The following is a 27,618-nucleotide window of genomic DNA, read 5'->3' as shown; positions in this document are numbered from 1 at the left end:
GATGCTGTTTGTCCTTAGGAAAAAATCGTTCCTCTCTACACACTAATTCAGATTCTTCTTAGACATTTTCTTCACCTAGCTTTCTAGCCCACCCCCAACCAGAGTGGTACTTCCAGCAATTGCTGGAGTAAGTGGAAGCCTTTCAGTTGACCTTACACTGAGCTGGAGACAGAGGGGTGAGGTTTCCTGCCCACATCTGGGGACTGCTCGGTGCAGCAATGTGTTCCTTACCTTGGAGGAACACAAACACCTCACAACGTTGTGCTCAGTGTTTGCCAAAGAGTCTTTAAAGGCATGCAAAAGCAAACAGCAGGAAAAAAAAGGCCATGTATTTGTTCCCAGTACATTTTGATCAAAAGGGAAGGAAATGGCAACTGAAATGTGCTTACAAAGTAAAAGAATCCCAAAGGCTCAGAGAAATGATGGGTAAAAGGAAATGCCTCCTACCCCACCCAGGCTGGGTTATGGACATCCTTGTGAGCTCCAGCAGCTTTCAATCACTGACTTCTTGAGCCTTGACAGTTAAATAAAATTCTGATTTTCTAAAAATGAACATGGGCAGCTAATCTCCATTTTTGAGATCCCTAATACCGGGAAAGCCCAACTATGAAAATGGAAATCTCACCAGCAGCTGTGAGAGGGTGAACTAAAAGTGAGGCAGGAGATGTCTTTGCATTCTAATAGTCTGGGCTGTAGAGGGTTTGTGTGCTTTGAGGTCATATAATGTAGGACTAGAGAAGCTGGCTCTGGTCCTGGATATGGCAAAAGCCATGTTGGAGAAGGTGTCTGGCTGTAGCACCATCCCAGCTTGTACACAGTGGGTATAGGTTGTCTGCACAGCTCCAGTGCACAGTGAAGATGTGCATGCAGATGTGGCAGTGCTTTTCCCAGGTACCTCTCTAAGGTAATGTTTGTGGGATAGGATGGTCTGCAAACAAGTCTGTCTTTTCCCGGACAAATGCAGCCACATTGTAGAGACTGGGGGTTAAAGGCAGCGATGCAGTTTGTGTTTCTGTCTAGCATGGAGGCAGGATATTCACTTGTACACCAACACCCCTCTGCTTTGCACACTTCAGCTGCCAGAGGTGCTCAGGTGATCTCAATGTGATAGCAATACAGCACTATTGAAGATCCCGCAAATCTAGGAAGAGTTGCCCATTTCTCACTCTTTTTAAGTGAAGCATCATGTTTTATCCCACCATGTTTTAACAATTGTTCTTTGGCTCCTTCCCAGGTGGGTGACTGGCCATTGGAGTCCCTGCTCTGCTACTTGTGAGAAAGGCGTCCAGCACCGGGAAGTGACTTGTGTTTACCAGCTACAAAACGGCACCTACGTGAACACAAGAGACCTCTACTGCCTTGGCAACAAACCAACAACTGTCCAAAGCTGTGAAGGACGGGACTGCCTTTCTATCTGGGAAGCATCAGAGTGGTCAAAGGTAGGAACTTGACTCGAGAAAGGAGCCAGACAGCACACAGCTCTGGGTCCACTGTCCTTAATCCTGCTAAGCCCTTAAAATTAAGCATGTTCTCATGGTCAGCACAATCCATGCCTCACAGTGTTGGGGCACTGGGTTGGACTGTCATTTGTTGAGATGATCAGTTTGGAGCTGAGGTTTGTATTCCATACTGGGTGAGGTTTTTAAGGCAGTTTGTAGATTCCATGCTATAGTAACTATATCTTTCCATCTGAAAACTCTGACCAACAAGGAAAAACATTTCACTGACCTGGGGCCAGAAGTGTAGTAACCCACCAGGGCTTCTGGCTCCATTGCAGTATGAAACAAATACCAGATTTATCAAGCATCTGCATGTTACAGTGAATGCACAGTCTTTGGGACTTATCCAACCTTATTTTGTGTAGTTTCAGGAACATGGAAAAGCTGGTTATTCTTTGTAAAAAAGATGCATCTTGCTGTAGTTGAAGAGTTAAGAAATTCTTCTCAGACAGTATAAATGCATTTCGGGTATAAATGATGTGTGGTTTAGACAGTCTGTGATTTGTTTGGCAACAGAGTGAACTGAGGCTATGCCTACAGTTCTTGACCAGGACTCCACTAATACAGGGCAACTTTATCTGTACCTTGTGAGTACCAGTCCTAATAAGATGTCCATGTTAGTATTGATATTGTATCTGTTAGGCTCATCTGAGTGATGAGAACATTCTCTCACTCTTGGAGCTGTGCTTACAGCTCTACCAGTCTCACTCCAGACTGGCTGTGTTATGGGACTGTCCAGCAACAGACGTTTCTGTGGGAAGGATCTTTCCTTGCTATTCATCTCTATTTTGAAACAGTGAGCTCCTGTTTAAAACATTGTCAAAGAGCTTTTGCAAAATATTATTGTTAGAAATGTGCTAAAAAGTCACAGAAGTTCAGGATACAAAGGATCTTGCACTGAGGAACAGTGTCTCTTAACAAACACAATGTGATTCCATTGTCCACCTCCTGAACAGGAAATCTTTGTTTGGCAAGTGAGATGATAGTTAAGTGAGAGTAGTGTTTCCTTTCAGTAGGACACTGTATCTGTTCACTAATGCATGAGATTCGCTTCCTTTCTGAGTTCTTTCATTTTAAAAGATGTGGAGAAACACACCAAAGATTTACTGAGTTGTCTGATAAGTCTTTTGTCTGTCATAGCAGTAACCCTTTCAGATGGTGCGCTCTTTATTTCGTATAGATAAACTGGCTGAGCTGTTTATAGCTGAGACTGTTGTTACAGTGCAGTTCCTACCTGTTTTACATAAGAAATTTGTACTTGGGTCTTTCATTAAGAGTCACAGGCACTTCCCTCTCCTTTTAATAAAATAGAGTAAGTCGAGTTCCAGAATACTTTTTCCAGAGCGGAAATCTTCCATATCTGCAACCACATTACTCATCTGTAAGCACAGAATGTTCATAGAATCATAGAATCACAGACTGGTCTGGGTTGGAAGGAACCCCAAGGATCACAGAGCTTCAACCTCCTACCACAGGCAGGAACACCAACCTCCAGGCCTGCAGCTACACAAGGTTGCCCAGGGCCTCATCCAACCTGGCCTTGAACACCCCCAGGGACAGGACACCCACCACCTCTCTGGGCAGCCTGTTCCAGACCCTCACCACTCTCTCTGTAAAGAACTTTCCCCTAATACCTCATCTAAACCTTCCCCCCTTTAGCTTTAATCCATTCCCCCTCGTCCTGCCATTATCTATCCTTTTAAAAAGTTGATTCCCCTCCTGTTTCTCTGCTCCCCTCAGGTACTGGAAGGCTGCAATGAGGTCCCCCTGCAGCCTTCTCTGTCTTTAGATCTTTTATTCAATAACTGGTTTACTTTTCCGTTCATAAATGAATTTACCATTTGTTGTGTCTGTAATTGCCCACCCTTGATTTTAAATTCATTCTTGTTCTGGCACATTCCTGCTGTTATGTAGCACAGTTGACTCCAGGACACTTTTGATGATCTGCCAGTTTGAACACTTCTCATACCTAGGACTTTGTTCAGTGGTAATGACTTTAATCCTTAATATTTTAATCTGATGTTATGGACTATATTATCAGAGTAGTGGTATCAATTTTCTCATGTATGTTTTTGAATATTTTGGTTACACAACAAAAACTAGTTGACCACATTGATATCTCGTCCCCAATCAAAACTGTGTGTTTTCAAAGCAAATTCCAATTGTGGAAAAAATTAAGTTTCTCTTTTATTGCCAAACACTTGAGATTGTTTTGGACAAAGTTCTGCTCAACCCCTTTTTAATGACAAAAATAGAGACTCTCAGAAAAAGGTGAATGTTTCTATTGTTAGGGAGCTAGAGTAGAAAAAAAATTATGGTTTTCCTTCAAATAAAATTGCTGTGTCTTAACTGCAGAGTTGTGTTTCTCCTTTACAAAACCTCATGGGATTTCACTAAGTAATTTGTTAATAAAATAAGACCTAATGATCTCAGCTGGACACTCGGAGACCGTGCATGTTAATTTGCAGATTGGTGTGTTGTAAATCTAAATGTAAAATCTACATGTTAAGAAATTCTTCATGAAAACAGATGACTTGAGGAAAGAAAAAAGCTCTTAACGAGGGTGATTTATATGTGACCACCAAAGATCTGTTGGAAACCTTTTGCAAATGCTGTTTTGTCTAGGAAACTATATGCAGTATTAATCTGTGACTTAAAAGCTTGTGGGAAGAACAAACAGTTGGTGTTTTTCCCAGACTTGCTTGTAAAACCCACCTAGAGATTTCTCCTACTGTGAAAAATACTCCCACTTCAGTTTGATTTACTTTGAGTAAATTGGACCATTTGAAAGATTTTATATATTGTGCTTTGTAGTTTGAGAAGAATGAGAGCAACCCTGAGGAGTCCACCCTGAGGACTGAGGAAAATGATATATAATTTGGGAAAGTCTATACAACTTGGGGCAAATTCATGGCTTTTAGGTACCATTTAGGGAGCTCCAGCCTGGGATCTCTGACAAGTCTTCCACTCTGAGGAGTCCAGCAAAGCAGTTGCTGGAATTCTGCAAAGCCTGGAAGAATTCATCCCTGTATCTAGCAGAACTATACAATTGTGCTTGTTACAGAGATGTTACATCCGTAAGGAGGTCACGCCATGAGCAGCACATAGTAAATTAAGTGGAAGGTTTCCCAGATTTTCAAGAAGTCACTTTGTAGTGCTCTGAAGTATTTAAAGGCATGTCTGTTTGCTTGCCAGCTCATAAACGCTTGTCATTCATGTCCTTAACAAGGCCAGCAGGTCAGAACTGCCTGGATTGTATTTTTAAGACGGTTAGACAGGCATGCTGAGATTTGTCCATTCGATGTGATTTATATCAAGCTGACGCTTGTTTCCAGCATAGACCCCCTGGATGGAGAAGCTTCTTGGAATATGTTCAAAAGACCTCACAGAATATCTCATATCTTCCCTATTTATTCAGTGTCAAATCAACTGTCTTTTCCATGCTGATCCCCTGAAGGGGAGAATTTGACATGCTAGAGGAGGTTAGTTTTTATCTCAGTTGGTACATAGATCATTTTTCCACCCACCTGTCCCCAGTGGCTCTTCAGGAAAATTTCTCTCTCTTGGCCACTGCAGTGGCATGAAAATGAAGAGCAGAGAGGCCAGCTATGCTCTTGTGCAGCAGCATGCACTTAGGTGGCTGTGCTGCCATGAGCTGTTCCCCTATTACTAAACTGGTTATTTAAAACACAAATTCTGTTTCAGTTCACACCAGTATCCTTTTCCCACCTGGTACAGTGGGAAATGAAGTCGAGACAAATTCTCCAGTAAAACAGAATTTCCAGCCAGCCATTGGCAGATAACAAATGGGTGAGCAGATACCCCTGCTCTTTAAAAGCCACCTTCATAGTGCCCAGGCTCAAAGTCGTCTTAGAGGTACGGTTTAGTAGAGGACAGAAACGATTGGACTCGATGATCTTAAAGGTCTTTTTCAACCCAGTCACTCTGTGATTCTGTGATCTGCAGACAATTCGTGCTCACTCGCACGGACCTTTGTTAGAATGCCCAAATGCTAGAACCAGATCTTCCTTCAGCAGCTGATTCAAGCAGCCCTTGTGGCCTGCTTCTGTCTCAGAGGACATAAGACAGTGCCTGCTTATGCTTTCAGTATTGAGAAGTGTGTCTTTCATCCCTGCTGAGGCCCGTGGCTAGCTTGCTGGCCACAGTTGGAAGCTGATCACAAACACTGTGGCTCACTGAAAGGTGCCTCTTCTGAGCTAACCCCTTTGTGTGTTTGAAGTTCTTTGGAGCTGCCATAGTGATGAGGATATGGCAGAGCAGAGTGAAGGCCACGTTTGCGTTTCGCATGAGAACACGTGTGGGAACTGTGACTTTGCCGTGATGAAAAACTGTCCTGCTGAAACATCTGTAACAGTGGTCTTGTGCTACTGTGATGTCAAAATGCTTTTAGCATTATACTCCCACGATACATCAAGGGACGTGGCAGCTCTGTGCAGTAAATCTTTTTCAGTGTGAATGCTGACCTCTTAAACACCAGATTTAGTGGGTTTTTTTAATCCCTAACACTAACAGCAGAGTACCAGCTGAAGGTTGGTACTCGGAATTGCTATTTTTCAAAAATAAGACATTTCACAAGCAGATACCATGCTTTTCAAATTACTGTTTTAAGTATGAAAGGGGTTTAGGTTATTGGGGGAAAATCTTCTGTGTAATCAGCTTCCTTCTGCGTTCATAAACCCAGCCTTTCCTTTGAGCTGTGTCACCAAGGTGAAGCTTACTGTTTCTAGGCATCATGTAACAGAAAACTAATACCTGTTGTTTTGCAGTGCTCGGCAGACTGTGGCAAGGGGATTCAGAAAAGAACAGTGACATGCACAAATTCTCAAGGAAAATGTGATGCAGCCACCAGGCCAAGAGATGAGGAAGAGTGTGAGGACCACACGGGCTGTTACGAATGGAAAACAGGCGATTGGTCTAAGGTAACAGTCAACACTACGTGGTGTTTTCTTTCAGAGTGCAAAGATGTTCAGCATGCTATGCATCCGTGTGCTATCTGTGTTAATTTGCCATTTAAATATTTGGAAAGGGAGGATTTAATTGGTTTTGATTGGAATTTTTGCTGGGATTTAAACCATTTATAACCCAAGCATTGCAACACAGGCTTACGGATATGACCCTGCCAGTTTTAGAGAAGAGTATTCCAAACAGGATAGAATTGAATATTAATTGACAGCTTAACCATCCAAAAGCAAAATCCACACAAGATTTCCACCAGAGGTGGACTCTTGATGTCATAAAGCTACTTGATAAACGATGCTGAAACTGCTTTCCAGATTTCCAAAAGCAAAACACTGAACAGTTCTGGCTATCAGACTGAATTCTAGAACGCTGTTTTCCTGTAGTACATATATGAGTTAAATATATGCACTTTGAGTTAAGAACCTAGTCACTAAAAAAAAAAAAGGGGAGGGGGAAATCTCACAAAGGGGCTGGGGTCAGAGCTTTATCTCCCTCAAAGCGTGAATATGGAGCTGAGAAGAGAGCTAGACTTTAGTCGTCTTCTTCCACAAGTGATAAAGTTTGGGAGAAGTGTTGTTAAATTGAATACTGCTGGGGGGAAGTGCAGAGAAGCCCTGGCAGACTCACACAGAAACAGAGAGTAGCTAAGAGGACTCACAGCTGAGTTCTGTTCCTCAGCCTTGTGCAGGTCCTGCATGCAGAGTCTGGCAGTGCACTATTTTATTACCACACATGCAAGACTAGAGCTGTGCAGCTGAATCTCATGCTCGTCTGAGACCTAATCCAGTCCTAGACTTCCTCCAACCACCTGAAACGAAAGCAAGCCATGAATGTAAAGGCAGAGCCAAAACCATCAGTCCCTTCCGCAGGGCTGGATTTTACCTTCACTTCGGCCTGTCTGAGTTTAGTTTCCCCAGTGACATCAGTGGAATTAATTCCTGAATGCATCAGATTAATCCAGAGCAGAGTTTGTTCTGTATTTGCATTCTGATCTTAAAGTAACAGGTAGTTTTGCTTGGGAAGGAGGCCTGGCAGCGTGTGAAACTCAGCCTTTGCCAGTGTTGTGTATAAAGTGTCCTTTACATTACTGACACCGTGTTTGCATAAAGGACTAAAATTTCCCAGGAATATTATATTCCAGTTTGCTTTTATCTTATCTTTTTAACTATACTGTTCTTTAAACAGAAAGCCTACTTTGTCTTCTGGAATGTACGGCATGTGCAGAAACCACTGGGATACAGTAGTTGTGTTTTGCTTTCCAAAAACCCAAACTCCAGCAAGTAAAATCCAGTGAAACAGAGGCCCATGATGGGCGAATCAGCTTATCTGTGATTCCATTTTTTAACGGTGTTCTTAGGAATTACAGCTATTTCTGGATACACTCTGTCATTGATATGTAAATGTAATGGTGTCAGTGCTGGAGAACGCGTTAAGAACCTGCTGCATGCAGGTCTGTGTTTATGCTGAGCCAGGAATTTGTATCACAGAATGTTTAGAGTATTGAACATTATTTTATTCATAACCTGGCACGCACACAGTCCATGCAAGCTGGCCAAAACAAACAGTTCCCATGTGTTAACAGGTGAAATAACATTATTTATTTATTTGTCGGGTTTTAAAACACTTTGGCATGCAAACAGACCCGGATTCTCTTTCTAGGGAGGAAGATGAAATAATTGTGTATTCACTGATTACATGGATTGCAAGTTCAGAATGGTATGACCGGTTCCAATCTGATAAAGATGTTGGCTGGCTGCTAGGAAGGCTGCAATCACACATGGGTCACAGTAAATAGTGTTGTTGATGGATTTAGTGTCTGCATGTGAACAGGACGGGATCAGTAGAAGATCACTTGTCATTTGCAAATCTTAACTCAGGATCGGGATCCTCCCTGTGCAGAAGGGCACAACAGCTCTGTGCTGTATATATGGCCTGCTTCTGTCTGCAGAGCGCTTGTGCCAACTCTCTGCTTCCCAGGAATTTCACCCTGTGTGAGTCCAGCAGGATGTTCTTGGACTTAGATTTCATTTATAATGAGCATTGAAAATTCTAGACATATTGGTTAATTTTGACTGGACACTTAGATCACAAATTTAGACTCTTGTTCTCTGAGTAGAGGGGTGAACAAAAGGCATTACTGGACTGTTAGAAAAGGGTATGGATAGATACAATTCTTTGAAGAAAATGTATTGTCCCAGAAATCCAGATAGCTGAAATGTTTGGTGTGGAATTCAATTCTTCACAAATCCCGAGCGAAGGGTTTTCATCATGAGGATCCAGAAGATTTAATGTCGGGCTTAGACTTAGGGGAGAGCCTTTACAGCCATTGGCAACTCCTCTTTGGTATTGTTCAGCTTTAAACAGTTCCTCCTTTACAGAAAACAAAAAGTCTGTGGCTCTTAGATTATAGTGAACTCCTTAAAACTCATACTTCCAGGGTAAAATTCCACTGTAAAACACTTGTTACCAGTGCTGTAAAAATCACCAGCTTTGTGCTGACCAAGATGGAAACTTTTTATATTAATACAAATTGATCTCAGAAGAAGCAATAACTTATTGCAATTAATGCATTGGACATTCGTTGCTTACTGTAATAATTACCATGGATTAAAGTAAGGAGCTTTGATGCTTTGTGTGCAAACAGCTTGCATGGTGACTTGGCCTCCAATCTTTAATTTCCCAGACTAAGGTCCTTTGAAGATAAAAGGAAGTCATCAAGGACGATTCAAAACCTCATTTAAACAAGTCCAAATACAACTTGTAAATAGAGCAGGCTGTTTGGGTGGTAATGGCAGGCTGTTATTTTTATGTTATTAATAGTAATATTTGTGGAATACACGGACTCTGCTTGATAAGACCGATCACTTCCCTAAGGAGCTTCAGCCCCATATAAATAACTGATCTCATATCTGACAGCAATGGTCATGGTTACCCTACATAAGCTCTTAGATCCTGTTGCATTCAGGAGCTGCACAAGCAGTAAAAGCTCCAGGTCTGTTCCCTTATCTTAAAGGGCTATACTCATTCTTTTTAGCATTTAACACAAATGCAGCCTTGGTATGTTGAGCTATGTAACTGTTCCTGGCCTGAGAGTCTTCGAACCTTGTAGAAAGGTAGATTGCACAGCAAGAAACTCACTGAAGGTGTTAACCTGAAATAATTTTCTGATTGCTGCCTGGATTCTTCAGAATTGCCATTTGTTATATCATCCTTTTTTATGTATGATGCAATATACAAATGGGAATCCAAGCCATCTCCCATGCAGTCCTTTCTTCCAAAAGGAAATTCCACATCCAGTTTGCATTCAGTTAAAGAAACAAACATCTCATAGACTCTTTCTCCATTGAAATAGTTCCTCCTTGTTTGAAATCTGAGTTGTTAAATGTCCTAGCACTGGAAACAATTTTTACATTTTTGTTGTAGTTGTGATTGTCAAAAGAACAGACACAGGTCGCTGTTTCCCAACACTTGCCTCAGACTCCTTGGCTGCTGAAAATAAGCCTCTTGATGCTTTAGCAAGACAGTAGTTCATTCTTCTATGATGAATTGTATTATGCTGACAAACTTCATGTCAAGGATTACATTCCTGTGAAGAGGGCGGGCAGCTAGTGAACAGACAGTGTCTTTATGCATGTTGTTCTCCTTTTCTCCAGTTGGCTTTTGGACTCTTCCAGGGTACAGCTGAAGAGTCAAGATTATACAGCAGAGCGATTCTCCACAATATTTTTGTGGATCTTTCTTCATTTTCAATTTTGCTTAATTTTATATTCCTCTACACAACCTGTTTCTGCCCTGAAGTATTGTATTTCGAGCCAATAGCACAGAATAGTTCCAGGTTCCTGGTTTCTTTTTTTACTATTCTCCTTTTAACTGGTATAGTATCCAGAAGGGTAGAATTACAAGCAAGATACACTAGCTCTGTCATTAGTGCTGGCCCTCAGAAGGGTGCATTTTCAGCTTTTAGAAGTTTAAATATGCAATTTCTGTCCCTCAGGCAACATTTTATCTCATTAACCTATTGTACTACATAGCCCAGTGAAAAGATTTTTATGAGAAAGATACATGGAATCCTTGTCATATATTGGCTTTGCCATATTTTTTTCTTCTCAGTTACAGGAAATGCTCTGTAAATACTAAGGCCTGTATTAATCTTGAATGACCTAATGTGAATTCATGGTAACTGTCTGTCATTCTTCCTTGCAACCCATTGGCCACAAGCCAAGGATCTCACTCAGCACAGTGGGTCTCCCATCCATCAATGTGTAAATCCAGATTAATTCAGCCACTGAAGATAATGCAAGCTCATGCCAATGCCATGCAGATCAGAATCTGACCTGCCAGATCTGTGCAAGATCCTTGGGTCTTGTGTAGGAACCATTACAGAGTCATGCTGTCAGCTGAAAACAGAGAGATATGACACGTTAAGCTGGGCTTCAATTAGGAGAGAAAGGAGAAATCTTTTTCTTCAGTTATACATCTCTTACAACCACCTGGCACAACCTTCACTGGGTTCAGAAACTGGGAAGCACTAGGAAGGACCAGCTTGGCAGTGTGATGTTAAACAATGTTCCTGTTGCCAGTTAGTGTCAGTGGTGATAAAGCTCATCTGAAAAATTACCTACAGCCACCTGCCTTCCCTGCACATCAAGAGCTGCCAATTTCTTTACAGCATTTTGCTCAGCCTGTGAAATGCTGGCGATGGGTTCTCATCCCAGAAGAATATTAACAATAGGGAGGGGGAAAAAAAGTCTAATTTCCTATAAGACAAATGCTGGCTTTGGGCCAGCTGTTGAGGTGTTTCATACTGAAGATCAGCAGTCAGTCATCACAATGGGTGGTAACAAGGATTTTGTTATTGCAAATGAATTGTTTTGGCAGGATTGCAGTAGGTTGTATTCTCTGAGATAAATCCCCTAGCCTCACACTATACCAAAAAAACATGTTTGCTGGGGTTGTTTTGGGATGGGTTTGGGTTTTTTGGGTTTGTTGTTTGTTGTTTTTTTTTTTAAATACCATCTTCCAGTGCCAAGAAGGCATGTTTTCTGATTCCAAATGTTTGGGAACACAAACAAAATCCTCTACATGCCTCACTTTTAATGATTAATTCACATTACATGATAAGAAGAGCAAATCAAGGACAGCTGTGGTTTGAGAGGTATATCCAGTACTGTTGTAAATATAAAAGCAAACTGTCCTTTGTTCTAACAATCATTACTAACTCATGGCTTGACCCACCATCTGTTTATGATAAACTATGGACAACTTGTTAATTCTTCATAAAGGTCATAACTAAGTTCATCTTCCTCTGTCTTGGAGAAAATAACTTTTCTTGTTGAGTTTAAGAAATAAAACTCTGCAGGAAGGTTTGTCACTTAAAACTGCATTCACACATCACAGCTGACAGATCCTGCCCTGCCACTTACTCACTTTGGCTCAGCAAATGATACCTTGATTTCTGGCTGCCCGTGTGCATTCAGCACCTTATAGGAATGGATGTTGGAGCGTTGTCTACAGGCCTCATTGATGTAAATCAGTTGTTCTTCAGAAGGTGACAGAGCTGGATGTGAAAGGAGAAGACCCAGCAAGCTTTAGTATTCAAATTGCCTTTTCTCTGCTCCTAGGCATGTCCAGGAGCCAGAGCAACAACTGCCCCTATGGACTGCTCCGAGTTGTACTGCTAGTTGTGGTTCTCCATGGTTTGTTCCTCTGGTGTGTGTCATCACTGCTGTGCAAACCACAGCCTTTCTTGCCAACAGCTAATCTCCAAATACAAATGGCACAAAATTGGTTATACCCACCAGGCACACTCATGTTGGGGAAACCATTACCAGTATCCTAGGAAAAAATTCATGCAGCCCTTTAGAAAGGAAGAAGAAAAGCAATTGCTCAGCATTTCTGAAGTAGAATAGCACCTTTTTTAGTTGTCTTCATATATATATATATATATCTTTAGTATGACCTCCATTGAGGAAGTGCATGGAATAAAATAGAAAGCTAGTGTTTGTTTTACAATGCAGAAAGCACCCCTTTTTTCTGAGAGAGTTGGGCTTGTTCAGCCTGGAGAAGAGAAGGCTCCAGGAGGAACTTATAGCGGCCTTCCAATACCTGAATAGTACCTATAAGAAAGCTGGGGAAGAACTGTTCCCAAGGGCATGGGGCAGTAGGACAAGGGGTGATGGTTTTAAACTCAAAAAGGGGAGATTTAGGTTGGATATTAGGAAAAAATTCTTCAATATGAGGGTGGTAGATCACTACTATTTGGGGGGGGGTTGGTCATCAGGGCGTGCTGGAGTTTCCTCTGTTGCCTTTATCATTTTGTTCCCCGAGCTTACATAAAAGGGAAATTAAAAAAGAGATAAAAGATATATGAACCAGCAGTGTGCCCAGGTGGCCACGAAGGCCAACAGCATCCACAGGAACAGTGTGGCCAGCAGGACCAGGGCAGTGCCCTGAACTGGGCACTGGTGAGGCTGCACCTCAAGTACTGTATTTGGTTTTGGGTCCCTCACTACCAGAAGGACATTGAGGTGCTCACACATGCCCAGAGAAGGGCAAGGGTGAAGGGTCTGGAGCAGTTGAGGGAAGTGGAGAAAAGGAGGCTGAGGGGAGACCTTATTTCTACAGCTACCTGAAAGGAGATTGCAGCCAGTGGGGTGTTGGTCTCTTCTCTCAAATTACAAGTGATAGGACAAGAGGAAATGACCTCAAGATGCACCAGGGGAGGTTTATACTGGACATTAGGAAAAAAATTCTTCATAAAAAGGGTTTTCAAGCACTGGAACAGGCTGCCCAGGGAAGTGATGGAGTCACCATCCCTGGAGGTTTTTAAAAGATGGATAGGCCTGGCACTTGAGACATGATTTAGCGGTGGACTTGGTAGTTGGACCTACCTAGGTGATTGTATGATTCTATGAGCTATTCTGAATCCAGAATCAAGGTTCTGAGAAAAAGATTTGGATCATTGAAGTAAAAGCCTCAGAAGAGGGAAGTGTGAGGGAAGGCATCTCCATGTTTCAGCTGCCATTTCACCAATCTGTCACCTTGGGTCTCTGAAACCCCAGCCCAAGGTCTTTCTACTGCCTTACTGAAGAAGTGGCACATCAAAAAGAAGTTGGATGCTTCTAGGAACGTTGTACTCAAGGCATCACTTTTAGATAGTCCCTTGCTCTTAATATATATGCTTGAAGAACAGCTTTTACCTAGGGATTTTCTAGGAATGTGGTCTCCTAATTAACTGAGAAGTTAACCATTTCCTGAGCTGAGAACTGTCTGCAGGGTTTTTTCCATAGAATCTCCATGTCTTTAAGGTAATTACAGCTTTAACAAAGAAAATCTCCTGGGGTAATACATCCTTCTGTAGTTTCAAAGAAAGAATTCTCTGGACCAAGTGATAATCATGGATTGTCCTGTCACCACCAACTACAACCAATCGCTCTCTTGTGGACAATTTGAGAAAGAGTTTTCATACTCCTAGGAATGTTGATATGAGGTTCAGCTTCTATTAAGTACAGACTTCTGAATCGCTTAATTGAATTCCCATCACAGAGTTCTAGCCACCCCACAGTTCAGTGGCCTGTTTGAGATGGTTCTAGGCTCCATTACAATCATTTTAAGACTGGCAGCTCCAGGTAGTGGTTTTATCTCCTTTCCTTAGTAAAGGCTGAATTGCCTCCTGAAGTGGGGATGTCTCTGCTGACTACAAAGGGAACTTTAACAGAGCTAGTTCAGTAAAATGAATCCCACCCCTTTTGCCCTTTGATTCTCTGTGCCCCCATCTGTGTGACATCATTAGCATGGCCAGAGGTGTAAACACAGTGTAATGGCTCTAAAAGGTTGAGCCTCTACCTAGATTTGTGCAAGCTCCCAGCCCCAGCCAACGCAGCTGTAGTTGGAAACCAAGGCATGGCAAGTGAAAAGATGTTGCCTACAGTGCTGGGTCATTTCCCTGGGAACCATAAGCTACCAAGACCTGCTCATGCCTTAAGGCAGTGACTGCTCCTTGTCTGCACAACAGTTTGCACAGCACATCCCTGCTGGACTTTCTGGTTTCATAGTAAAGGAGAATGTGCTGCAAAAATCCTGTATTCATCAGCCTTTTGTTTGAAGTGGGGCATGTGCTGTCATAGTATTATTGTCTCATGTTCCAATACAGCCTCCAAAGATCCTATTAATTGGAAGAATAACTTTTCCTTTTTGATATTTTTTATTTAAAAGCCTAGTTCATTAAGTGCATTTTTTTGACAGAGAATTAAAGCCCCCCACCAAGACCAGTGGATTGGAAATGGAATTCCATCACAACTATTTTACTCTTTTTTTAATGTGAAAAAGAAGAAAGTATTAAAGACAAGCCTATTTAAATATTGGCATTCATTTTCCCTGAGCTACCCTGAGGTATTACAGTGTGAAGGATCATGTTTTTAAAAATATGAACAGTAGGTAATTCACCACTACTCATCTGAGGAGAGTTTTCCCCTTTGATCCTTGCAGCATGCAATATATATCACTAGCAATATGTATCTCTAGTATCTCTGCTATAGTTTTGCAGTCTTTCCAGTAGCCTTTTGACATTTATAATGAGTACTAAAGCATTAAGGTGCAAAACTTCCAGAACATCCTTAAAGAGCAAGGTGGTCCCTTCTTTGTGCAAAGAGGTGAAATGCAGCGTTAGTTCAGCATCCCACATTTCAAACCTGAATCACTCCCTGTCCAGAGAATGCGTGGGCAGGGCTGAGAGCTGAGCAGCATCTTGCTGAAGTGAAATAATCCTAGTGGAGTCCTTGGTTTAATTACTTTTGAAAATAAATTGCATTTAGGAAGCATTGATCATTAACTGGTGAATATCTAAAAAAATATGTGTTCAGTGGGCCTTCAGTTTCCAAGGAATTCTTTCAGGCTAACATCTGTGTCAGGACTTAGGATCATTTCCTTGCAGGCAGGTTTTTGGGTGGAACAAGCTATGGAGGGTTTCCATTTTGTACCTGCCACAGATCAAAACATCGCACACAGAACCCTGTAGGCTATACCAAACTGTGTCCCATCTCTGCTTCATCCCATTCTTGAAACCCAGTTTGAACTCTTGTGAGAAGCAAGTTCTGTCTGATTGGCATAATGAATCAAATGACATTTCCTCATTAGCATCCACCTGGGCTGCATTGCCCCAGCACTTAGGGGCACTGTCACTCCCCCGAATATTCATGTATTCAGCTCTTAATCTCTGAACTCTCTGCACACAATGGAACTTTTCAGAATAGCAGAGTCAAGCTTAATTATGCAGTGAGACATGCTGAATGTACTGGTCAGGTCTTGTTCCTTAGGGTCATGCAGTTTGAAAGCACAGCTGTAGGCAGTTTGCAGAGGTTGCTTCTCTCTTTTCCTTCTAAGATACTGTCACATCAGCCATGAGCATTTTCTGCTATAATTTATTGTTTCTTCCCGTGTGGAGTCAGAGGGGTATGCATTTTTTTCTTGGCTAAATTAAACAAATCAGTCATTTCACTAAAGTTTCCAAATGAAAGATTGGTGTAAGCAAGACCAGATATGTTCTCCTTACTGATCTGATGTTCAAAAAGAAGGAAAAGAAGAGAAAAAAATGAAAAGAAGAAAAAAGAAAGAAAAGAATAAAAAAAAGGAAAGAAAAGAAGGAGGAAGCTTGAAAAACAGCTTCCAGTTTGCTTTGGGCTAATTAGATCTTATCAGTGAAAAGACAGAGATGTCTTTCTTTAGCATGATGCCATAGTGCAAGTGGACCTGGTGTTTACGGACGCATGTGGCATGCTGCTTTTCAGCTAGTTTAAATTACAGATAGTCATAAAAAGCCTGATGCTAAGGTGTGTGGAGCACACACATGTAGACTATTAAGATCTCCAGAATGCAGCAATTACAGGACATTGGTCACCCTTCTCAGATGCCATGTTAGAGTGTTGTTAATAGGAACTTGTCTTGCTTTGGTTCTGACTTTCACAGAGACAAGAACTAAGACCCCTGGGAGGGGTGCTAACACTCTACCCTATCCGAACGCCTCGAAATACTTCAACTCTGAAGTCAGTAAAGCATGACTCTCTCTCTGAATATTGGAGCTTTAGCCTTGGCTTCAGCTGCTTTCAGCAAACTGGGGACAAACCAGTATGGTTAAACATCAGATGACTGCAGTCTGATGAATAAAGTAAAAAAATATCTTCCCTTCAGCCTGGTTATGACAGTCACCTTGAACTGTATCTCACTCCAACAGATCAGCCTTCTAAATATTGGACTACCTTCAGGACTGGCTGAAGGGACACTACAACCTTCTGCTGGGAAAAGCAAGTGTCTTACAAAGGAGACTAACAGCTCTTAGAGCTTAGAAAAGTGGCATCTTTAAAGGTGATGTATGCATCCCCAGAATACATCCTTTCCCAGCCAGCAGCCCTCAGCTAAAGCTTTATTATCCCATTCAGTCCCAAGCAGATAACAGCCTGTCCTCTGTAGTGGCACATCTGTACCTTTTTCTGTCCCCAGTGAGGGTCAACACTGGGTCTTTGAACCGGTCTCTCACATAGTCCTCCAGCTGCCCAACAGCAGCCCTACTCTGGCTTCATCCATTCTTCTTACTACTCTTTCTCTGGCTGTCTTTTGTAGATCAGGAGTTGATTAAATCCCTGACAGATCTCAGCACTTACTATAAATTCATTCTATTTTAATACCTAATATTCTCCTGAGGCATTTGCTTTCAAAGCAATTAGACATCTGTCAGCACCTTTGGTAGGACTCAAGCTTTCATATCAGTATCCTAAGGTGGAAATAGCATTCCAGTTGAAAAATCATAGCTTGGTCTTAAAGTTGAAATTTTTCAGTGAGTAAATCTTCTTTAAGCTGATGAATGCAGCTGCTGCCTTGACAATTTGTGAGTTTATTTCCTTCTCCATATCCCCACTGGCTTGCATGTTGTTGCCAAAGAATGTGAAGGGAGGCATTTTTGTATTCCTTTTGCCTTCTCAAGCAGTGTTTGAACTGGGAGTTACAAGGGTTCTCATTAGGTTCACTGTTTGCAACTGTTCATTAACCCCCTCGTTTTTACAGCGCCAAACAACCCTCTGATCTTTGCATGTGGAAGGATTTCCAATTTACAATGACTATATTGTCAGTTTAATGCATTATGGTTAAACTATGTGAATTTTGCCTGTGCATTTTTCTGATAGTGCTATCACTGGCTTTGCCTGGTGGAAGGAAAAATCCCGCTTCTTTCTGTGAAACCAGTGTCTCTCTTCAACCACCTTCACAAGTCTACAGCTTCCCAGAGTAGGCAAGTTGCTTGTTGGTGGGTTTTCTCCTAGTGCTTGTGTAGCAGCTCAGCTGGCAGGCTGAGATCTACACAGCTCCAAACCAGGTTTCCAAAATGTGGGTGTTTCTTGAGAGTTATATCAATGTTTGTAAAGGCTTTTCCATTTTTTAGAGTATTTTCATCACTAGCAGTGTAAGAGCTCAAACTTTGCCCCAAAAATTCCAGTGTCCATTGATGGCATTTTAACTATGATCGGCGCGGGTTCACTGTGCAGCCATGGAGCCTCCCAGCAGTCTGCACAGTGGAACTGTACCAGCTCTGCAGAAGCTGGATCAGATGCTGGGCTGTACTGGTGCTTTTGGCCCTGCAGTCCAGGCAACTCTGGCACAGCTTTGGTTGCCTGGAAGTTTCTCTGCGAGAAGACCACAGCACTCATACCCCTCATAAACTGTGTTCAAGCCTGAGGGTCCTGGATAGGAGGGCACAGAGTGATTTAGCCCTGAAAATTGTTCTGTGGATATGCTTACTTACTTCATAAATACTTGGGAACAGAGACTGTAGCAATGCATTTAGCTGTCCAGAGTAGGAGAGAAGGTATTTATGGGAATTTGCTGTTCAGTTGGAGTTTGATTTTTATGCCTCTTTTAATGATGTCCTCTCTTCATAGTGCAGCCTGAATAACAATTCCCCCTTTGTATGTATTTTGTATCTATTCCTATTTCCTATTGAAATTCCTAGGAAAAAAGACTATCCAAGCACAGAGTTGAAAATTTTGTCTTAAAATAAGCCAGATGTCCAACCTTCCTTTAGCTGCCAAGCTCAAAAGAGTTCAAGAAAGATGTTAAAATCTGTCTTCCTGGCTGTGAAAAACTAATTGCATAGCATAGGTGATGATCCCAGTCTCCCAGGAGAAGGAATAAAACTGCTTCGGGCAAAAACTCTGCTGTTATTTGTCTAAGGGTTGGAGTTGGCAGTGTCTGTGGAAAAAGTTTCATTGCTTGCCCTCCTTACTGGTTAACAAACACAGAGACAGGAACACAGGCAAAGGTAGGTGAGGGTTTGTATATTGTTATCTGAAAACCTTATTCACCTCATGAGAAAAATGCTTTTTCCTTTCATTCCCTCTTTTTGGGGGATTTTTTCTTTCTTCTCTCTTATGAGCATTTGTAAGCACAGGGAGTGCCTAAAAGCCAGAGGCAGAGGTTGCAGACTCACATCTGAAGTTGACTGAATGATGAAGTTCAACATGGTGAGGTGTCAGGTCCTGCAGGTCATAACAACCCCAGGCAACGCTGCAGGCGTGGGGCAGGGGCCTGGAGAGCTGCACAGAGGGAAAGGATCTGGGGGTGTTGGTTGACACTTGACTGAACATGAGCCAGCAGTGTGCCTGGGTGGCTGAGAAGGCCGATTGCACCCTGGCTTGTGCCAGGAATCGCGTAGCCGGCAGGACCAGGGAGGTGATCATCCCCCTGTACTCAGCTCTGGTGAGGCTGGACCTCGAATACTGGGTTCAGTTTTGGGCCCCTCACTCCAAGAAAGATATTGAGGCCCTGAAGCATGTCCAGAGAAGGGCAAACAGGCTGGGGAAGGGGCTGCAACACAAGGCTGATGAGGAGCAGCTGAAGGAACTGGGACTGTTTAGCCTGGAGAAGAGAAGGCTCAGGGGAGACCTTACTGCTCTCTCCAGCTCCCTGAAAGGAGGTTGTGCTGAGCTGGGGGTCAACCTCTTCTCACAGATAAGTAGTGATAAGATGAGAGGGAATGGCTGCAAGTTGCACCAGGGGAGATTCGGGTTAGAAATGAGCAGAAATTTCGTCTCAAAAGGAGTGGTTGGGCATTGGAACAGGCTGCCCAGGGAGGTGGTGGAGTCACTGTCCCTCAGAGTGTTCAAGGAGAGATTGGATGAGGTACTTAGGGATATGGTTTAGTGAGTAATGTAGGTGGCCCTGGGGATGGTTGGACTAGATGATCTTGGGGGTCCCTTCGAACCGTAATGATCCTGTGATTCTATGCTGTTACAGCCACGTGAAGGAACCCTGTGGCCTGGGAGGGTTAGTTTATGTCTGCGCGGTAACAGCGTTGCTGTTTGTTAGATGGAGCTGTAATTCACTCCCCTTGCAAAGACCTTTGTGAGGATTAAGATTACTAAAGCACTCTGAAGCCTAGAAGTGCCACTGAAATCCTGAGGATTAGAGGTTGCCAATGACTAGTGAAGTGGAAGGACCCAACAGTTGCATTTTTTAGGATAAAAATTGTTAACTTTAAATGTAAACGTAATGGCCACGCCTGACCGGCTTCCAGGCTGGCAGGAGTCACTGAGGTCACGCAGTTGCTGGGGAAGAGCAGAGGGACACCCAAGACTAATGAAATACCTCCAGCTCACTGCAGAAGCTCAAGTTATGACAGGGGGTTTAATAAGGGACTTGAATGATTGCTATTTGGTAGGGCATATGAGGTAGGGGCTGGTCCAGCGTAGCCCTAAATACCATAACCATTGTTATGAAGTATTAATAGACAGTGACCAAATTTCAATATAACATCTCGAATCTCAAGCGCAAACTGTCTGTTGTAAATAGTGTGTTGGCCCTAAATGCAAATAAGAAGGATGTAAAGGAAAAACAGAAACACCCTTTTTTTTTGTTTTTTTTTTTTAAATATCAAGAGACATGTAAAATATTACTGTCCCACCACTACTACCCTCAGAGTGCAACAATCACATCCTGGATGCAGCTGCACCGCTGGAATCAGAGAGGTGAACTGCACACCAGGATGGCTTAGCAGCAAAGTCCAGAAGGAATCTGAGTCCAAGACTGGTCTGAATGCAGTTCAGTCCTACAGGGAGCCCAGGGGAGAGAGAACAGAAATAAAGAGCAGGAGGAAAATAGGGGTGAAATCAAGATAAAACCAAATACAAATTTGATGCACGGTTGTTAATGTGACTGACTTGAAAAATAGATAAAAAGTCATTGTTATTTTTGACAAAGCCTTCACTGATCCCACAAGTCCTACCCAGAAATAGAGTTCACTTTGTAGGAATGTATTTCTGCATTGGGCTGTCTGAAGGAAAGTTCCATCAACTCAACTTCACGTGGTCCTGTTCATCTGAGGCCTTTTGTTACCTGGCCTTTCAGTGATTCACACAGGAAGGAAAAGCTCCCTGTGCTCCCACCTGAAACACAGCTGCATTTCTTGTGTCAGATGGTCTTTGAGAAGCAGCAGGGATTTCTTGTGATAGGCCCAGAACAAATTGACTGCCACCTTGCTGTGCTCTCCCCTGTAGCTGCTGGGAGAGGTGGAGGCCTACGTACATCCATGTGTCCTTGTGCCCCTTATCTGAAAGCATCTGCAGTGCATACACATCCTTCATACTCTGACTGCAGTCCAACCTCAGTGCTGTTCATCTTTTGAGCTTCCTGAATGTCTGGCATGCTGCTTTTAAGAAGTTCCACTCTGGGGTGACAGCAGTGAACAGAAAACATCATCTTTTTGACATCATCCTAATTGTATCTCCTGAGTTTCCCCCCACCTCCTCCTCCTCTCTCCCATTGTTTGCTTGTGTGTGGCTTTAGCAGAAATAGGAATCTTACCAAAGTCCTGCAACCCATTGTTTCTTTATTTCAAATACAAGGTTCTTTTATTAACTCCAGCTGGTGCACCTCACTGTGCTTACTGTGTTTGCTTTATTAAAACTGAACAGCGTGCAAGTAGGACATTGTAAATCACAAGTGACTGGGCCAGAGGAAGAGGGAGGGAAAGCAGGGACTCCAATTGTATGACAACAGAGTGTATAAACAGGCTGGGCCTCCTGGCTAAAGGAAGGCACAACTCTGTGGAGTGCAATTTGCAATCACTCCCAGGAGGACAGACAAGTGCCAGGCAGTTAGCAGGGATAGATGAGAGTGAATGCCTGAATACCTGATATGTTGGCTAGTATACTGAACAGAGCTTCTCTAGTGGTCTGGGCATGCCTGCCCAGAGCTGCCTGCCTCTGCTGTAGTCCTTGGTTTTATCTTGTATCAGTGCCTGGCATGGTCATCTGCTCTGTGGAGGAAGCCTTGTTAGACCATCCAACTCTCCGACAAGGCTTTTAAACCAAGGCAACCAGTACCTCTGGCTCACTCATGGAGAGGGAGGTGGAAGCTGTTCATCCATAATGAAGCATCATACGTTTTCTAGGTTTGCCTCTTTGTGGCTGGTGGAGGGAATTGCATCTCTGCCTGCTTCAACCTTTTGGGCATCCAAGTATAGTCCAGACAATAGCTTCCTTCCCTATGCCAGGACAGTTCCTCAGCTCACAGCACTCTCTGATGCTGTGAAGACATCATGAACAATGCAAGAGCTGTGTGAAGGGTCCCCAGCTTCCATAACGTCCCTGTTCAGTCCTCGGCAGCCACAGAGCTGCCAGTCTGCTGCACTCTTCAGCTCTGGCAGTGATGTTTCTGGTGATGTGTGTATTTTGAAGCTGCTCTGCTTGGACCATGTCTCAGTGCCTTCTCTCCTCCAGTGCTCCTCAACCTGTGGGAAGGGTCTCCAGTCACGCGTGGTCCAGTGTATGCACAAAGTCACCGGGCGCCACGGCAATGAGTGTCCTGTCCTGTCCAAGCCAGCAGCCTACAGGCAGTGTCACCAAGAGGTCTGCAATGAGAAGATAAATGTCAACACAATTACCTCGCCCAGACTTGGTGAGTGAGGGGCATTGGGGGAAGATGTCACCTGCAAAGGACCAGACAAAGTTCAGGGTCCCAGTGTGATAAGTGTGGGGCTTCAGAGGGTTGCCCAGGGCCAGAAGTTAGGAAAGGGGACTCCAGTCAGAGTCTAGACTAAAGGTCTAGTGTGGATAGGTCCTCTTTTATCCAGCAATTCCTGCCTCGGGCTTTGCCCAAGCTGGAGTGCTCTGCAGTGGACAGACCTGAGGGACCAACCGAGCCACACAAATGGTGAGTGGGTGAATGATTGATTGATTGATTGATTGATTGATTGATTACAGAGGTTAGGGAGCTGACAGTGTTACCTTTCTCCATCACAAAAACCTTCGCACCTTGCTTTTATTGTAGTGAGTGTAAAGCATGATAATTTATTCACCCATGCCCCAAGAAAAGTACATGACCTTGACAAGTAGAGCATCACTGGGTATTTTTTTCCTTTTCATTTGCTGCCACAGGAATGAGGGTTCATTTATTAGTTACAAGAGAGTATCCACCCCTTCTGTGAAACCTTTGATTTTCTGTCACTGCCCTTCTCCTCACCCTCCCTGCATCCCTCCTTTAAAGGAGGGAATGTTCAGATTAGATATTAGGGGGAAGTTTTTTACACAAAGAATGGTGAGGGGCTGGAACAGGCTGCCCAGAGAGGTGGTGGGTGTCCCATCCCTGGGGGTGTTCAAGGCCAGGTTGGACGGAACCCTGGGCAACCTTGTGTAGCTCCAGGCCTGGAGGCTGGTGACCCTGCCTGTGGCAGGGGGTTGGAGCTCTGTGATCCCTTCCAGCCCAGACCATTCTATGGTTCTATGATCCCCTGTGTACTTGGCTGAGATGAGCCTATGGCGATAAGCCACCTGTTTCCCAAAAGACCTGAACACTGTATTTAAGAAATGGCTGTAGTTAAGAATGCTTCTGTGAATACAAAGTTGTGGGAATCCATCATTTCCCACGTCATATTTTCTCAGGTTATTAGGGGATAAAAATATATTTTTCCAAACTTCAGCCCTGTACATTCAGCCACAGCTCCAAGAACCAAGCTGGTTTCTTTACATTTCACACATCATCACCAGTAAGATGAAGCTAAACTAAGCCATCAGCTACATGGACACTGCCTCCTTGGTGCCTCCCATCACTTTTCAGTACCAGAGGCTGGGTTGTAAACAGCACTGCTAAAAGCTTACCAGAAAGAGCAGCCTCTACCCTCTCAGCAGAGCTGGTCTTGTAGGTTAAGAAGCCTCTAGAACACATGAAAAGGTAAAGAAGCTGAGTAATAGAGAACCATTTTCTAACAGCACTGTCCAGTGTTAAATTGTAGTTCAGCTAGGACTGGACTTGAAGCTTCTGATCTGAAATTTGTTTCCCAAAATTTTAACAGATGTTTAAAAGAAAATGGGAAATTCTATTCTTGCAAATGCAATCATAGTGAGGAACTTCTACCCTCTTGTTTAAGAACATATGAGAGTGCTTCCCAGATGTTTTAGCACTAAGAGCATAGTGGAAAGAAAACATTTCATTTGTGAAGTAAGCTCTTGATACACTAATGAGACAAGAAATCCATCCTAATTCACATTTTAAGACAAAGCAATAAAAACCTCACATATGTAGAAGACTGAGAAAGCTCAAGTCGTTGCTGAAAGTAATCTGCAAGTAATTTGGGATGCTTTTGTTTCTAAACTGGGCTTGGAATCATCAGGGCCAGAAACAATGATATTTGCTATTAGCAGAAAGATATATCATTGAGTGTTTTGCTCTTCTGCTTATAAACAAATTCTCGTTAGATTCTCTTGACACAAAATTTTCTGGTTTCTGCAATGGAATCCTCACCATGCATACACAGAAAAAAAATACAGTGGTCTACAAAAACCATACTGCCTGGTCCCCACTCCAGAATGTTTTTAATCCCAGATAATATTTTCAGAAGTATCCAAGTGTGGAGTTCACCTTACCTGACTTCTACATCTGTGTCCCATGTCCCTCAGCACGTTCAGAGGGGTTTTATTCTGTCCCTCAGGCACCAGGCCCATGTCACTTCCTTGACAAGTTTCCTGTCTTCACATCCTATGTGGGCCCTAGAATATTAGTGTCCTAGCCTTGTTTGTGGCTCAGTGTCTTCCTGTTAGCTAAAATCTCTTGTCTCAGGTCTGTCTCAGATGTTCTTGCAAGATGTGGTGTTTATTCAGCTACATCATGTTTTCTGAGTACTGTGCCTGGTTGGAACCATAGCTAGAAGGGGGTACTGCAGATCTAACCCCCTCAAAAAGCTCCTCCACTTCTGTCAGACTCAGAAACAGCTTTAACCTCTCCCCATTTAGGACAGTCACTTCTATTCAATATTTTTTCTTGCAATCAGGTTTTTTTAATTGGCTTCATGTTCCTTTTTTTCTGGGACACTGCAACTTTCATCAGATTCCTTCAAACTTTTGCTTCTTGTCCAACTGAACAAAGCATCAGTGGTAAACAAAACAGTTTTGCTGCTGTCTTTTTCTGGGACTTGGCACCGAGATTCACAGCTAAATACAGGATAAAAACCTTTCCTGGTTTCTTCCATCAGAGATGAGGAGTAAGGGACTCAAGATGCTGCTGGATTGGCACCTTGGGGTGTTCTTTAATAAGACCATTTTTTTCCCAATGGCTGCAATATTAATTTAAAAGAATTTTCTGTTATTTTTATCCCATGTACAGTTTTGCTGCCATTGCTTTTTTATAGCAGCACATGTGACCCTGGGGTTGATTTTACTCCTCTATAAAAATGTTTTCCACCAAGAAGGTGACGGCCACTGCTGAGAGTGTCCCTTAGCAAAGCACGCTCCCAGCGAGCACACAGCTTGCCCTTGGCTGCTGTGAAGGCCTCATGTGCTTACATCTAGGCCAATGCTTTAGACATTTTCTTCATCTAGGTCTAATTGTCACTGAGACAAACCAGGTACAGCGTAGGGAGTCTTGTTCTCCCCAGTCATGTGCCGCTACACCCTTGCAGGAAGCACTTCAAGAGTCTGGTCCTTCAGTAGAAAGACCATCTGATCTCCAGTGCTGACAGGGAGACTGCCCCTTTCTTCCCTCATAGGCAGTGATTTTGATCACCCTTGGGATGCTGTTCTCTGGCTAATCTGCGAGTTTCTCCTTTCTTTTCTTGTCCAAAGCTGCTCTCACGTACAAGTGCACAGGCGACCAGTGGACAGTGTACTGCAGGGTGATCCGGGAGAAGAATCTGTGCCAAGACATGCGGTGGTACCAGCGCTGTTGCCAGACTTGCAGAGACTTTTATGCAAACAAGATGCAGCAGAAGAGTTAATGAACCTGTGCTACTTCTTAGGGTGTTACAGCTGTTTGTATGTAAATCACGGACACGTAGGTCTGAGTACTGGAACTTCATGAGTTGCTACAATGTGGTGGATTCCAAAGCATACCTAATAAGACTTGAAACTAATTCTACAGACTGGATACCAAAGTAATCCGCTCATCCACCTTAAAAAAAACCAAACATAAAGAGTCATCTCAAGGAGCCAATCGTTTTATCATATTTTGACAGCCTTACATTTTTCATTAATGCTTTTTACTTTAATATATTAAATCACCAGCCACTGGATGGCTCGCTACCATTAAAGAAAAGGACAAGAGTTGCAAAGTGATTACATTGACTAAGGTTATGGGTACCTCCATGGAGGAAGGCCTCTGGCAAAATAATTCAGCAAAGGTAGAGACATTACTTAATCTCTTAAGCTTGGCTTTCATTTGGTGTTTTCAAGTTATCCCACTGTGGAGTGGGCTTGGAGGGACGCACATAAATGAAAGGCTTAATTTAAATAGAGGGTTTGCTGTAAAAGCTCGTGAAAACTGATAGAAGAGGATGGACATCTCTGAAAGTCCTGCAGAAAACTCAATACAATTATATCCAACATTCCAAGTTATAATTTTGTAGAACAAGCAGTAGGGACTGCTCTTCTTTCTGATTTTCAAAAGCAATCCTCTCTCTTTGCTCCCAAATAACATAGTTGCTTTTATGAAACCTAATCAATCAGTGATCTTAATGAAATGGAAACTTACTAACAGCAGTAGATAGTTATTTTTTAAGAAAGAACCATTTATGTGAGATGGGAGAAGCCAAAAATCATTTCACCCAATAGACCTCACTGAGGGATTGCTTGGCCCGATCCTCTACAGTTTTTAGAAACAGAATCAGATAATGAGACTTTTTCTTTTTTTTTCTTTTTTTTTGTTAAGAGGACCATGAAACTGGATAGGCCTGGTACAGAAACAGGGTTTGGAACAACCTTTGTGTGAAGGATGGAGGGGAGAACAGAACAGGTGTTTCCTGTCTCTTGGCTCTTGTACACATCTGGGGTTATGTAGCCTTTTGAGTCAGAAGTAGTCAGTGATAGAAACATTCAAAGTGAAATCTTGAGCTTGTTGAAGCCGCGAGGCCAAGGCTTCCGGTGCCTTCAGCAGGGGCTGCAATTTGACTGACTGTACTTTAATGCTGCCTGTCTTACTTTCATGGTGCTATCAGGTTTGGTGCTATCAGATCGGTGCTATCAGAGCACTTAGCAAGTGCTGCGTATTTGATACTCTCTTCCATGTCTCTGCACTTTAAACCAAACTCCTCTCTGAGATCTGAGACTTGAAACAGGAGCTCTGCCCAGGGCAGAGTTTGTCCCCTCCATTAGTCCTACAGATCAATGTCTCTCTATCACATCTTGCTCCAACATGTATCATTTCCCTTGCCAGGGCCCAAGGTCAGTTGTGCAGTGGTTAAGTTACAGCCCACTCTGGGTGATACGAACAGAGCCGTTTGAATCGCAGCTTTGTACTCGCTCTGGAACTGCGTGTTACTGTTTGATTCTTTGGAGATGAGTGCAGAACTACCCCAGCCCCTGGGCCAGCCTGGATTGCAGCTCACACCTCTCCTCAAGTTGTCTTTGTTGCTATTGTCTCTGTTTTCAATGCAAGGAGAGATAAAGACTCTCAGTACCTAACATATCTTCAAAGCAACTTTTCCTTCCTTATTACAATCTTTTCAATATCCAGGACCTCCCTGGAACAACTCGTTAGCATTTTATTAAGGGCTAAGTTTTTCAAGCACAGGGAGCTAAACATCAACATCATAGAGCATCAACAGACAAAGACAGTGTGGGCTTCACATTCACATCTGTACTTACTAGTGCAAATGAGTGTGTGTGCACAC

General features: G+C 43.0%; 1 protein-coding gene across 1 annotated transcript in view; it reads left to right on the top strand.

Annotated features, from left to right (window-relative positions):
* Window positions 1-25,728, top strand: part of ADAMTS17 (ADAM metallopeptidase with thrombospondin type 1 motif 17) — a gene marked incomplete at both ends in the record, with an annotated part of 181,627 nt that extends 155,899 nt beyond the window's left edge. Inside the window, 4 exons of the mRNA XM_084268070.1 lie at window positions 1,235-1,439; window positions 6,287-6,439; window positions 22,241-22,418; window positions 25,577-25,728. Coding sequence (XP_084124196.1) covers window positions 1,235-1,439; window positions 6,287-6,439; window positions 22,241-22,418; window positions 25,577-25,728 — 688 coding nt within the window. The remainder of the gene's footprint in view (window positions 1-1,234; window positions 1,440-6,286; window positions 6,440-22,240; window positions 22,419-25,576) is intronic.
* Window positions 25,729-27,618: the final 1,890 nt, after the last annotated feature.

Source organism: Gallinula chloropus (assembly GCF_964237585.1).
Source record: "Gallinula chloropus genome assembly, chromosome: 9".
Lineage (NCBI taxonomy): Eukaryota > Metazoa > Chordata > Aves > Gruiformes > Rallidae > Gallinula > Gallinula chloropus.
This window is presented reverse-complemented; position numbering and strand designations above follow the sequence as displayed.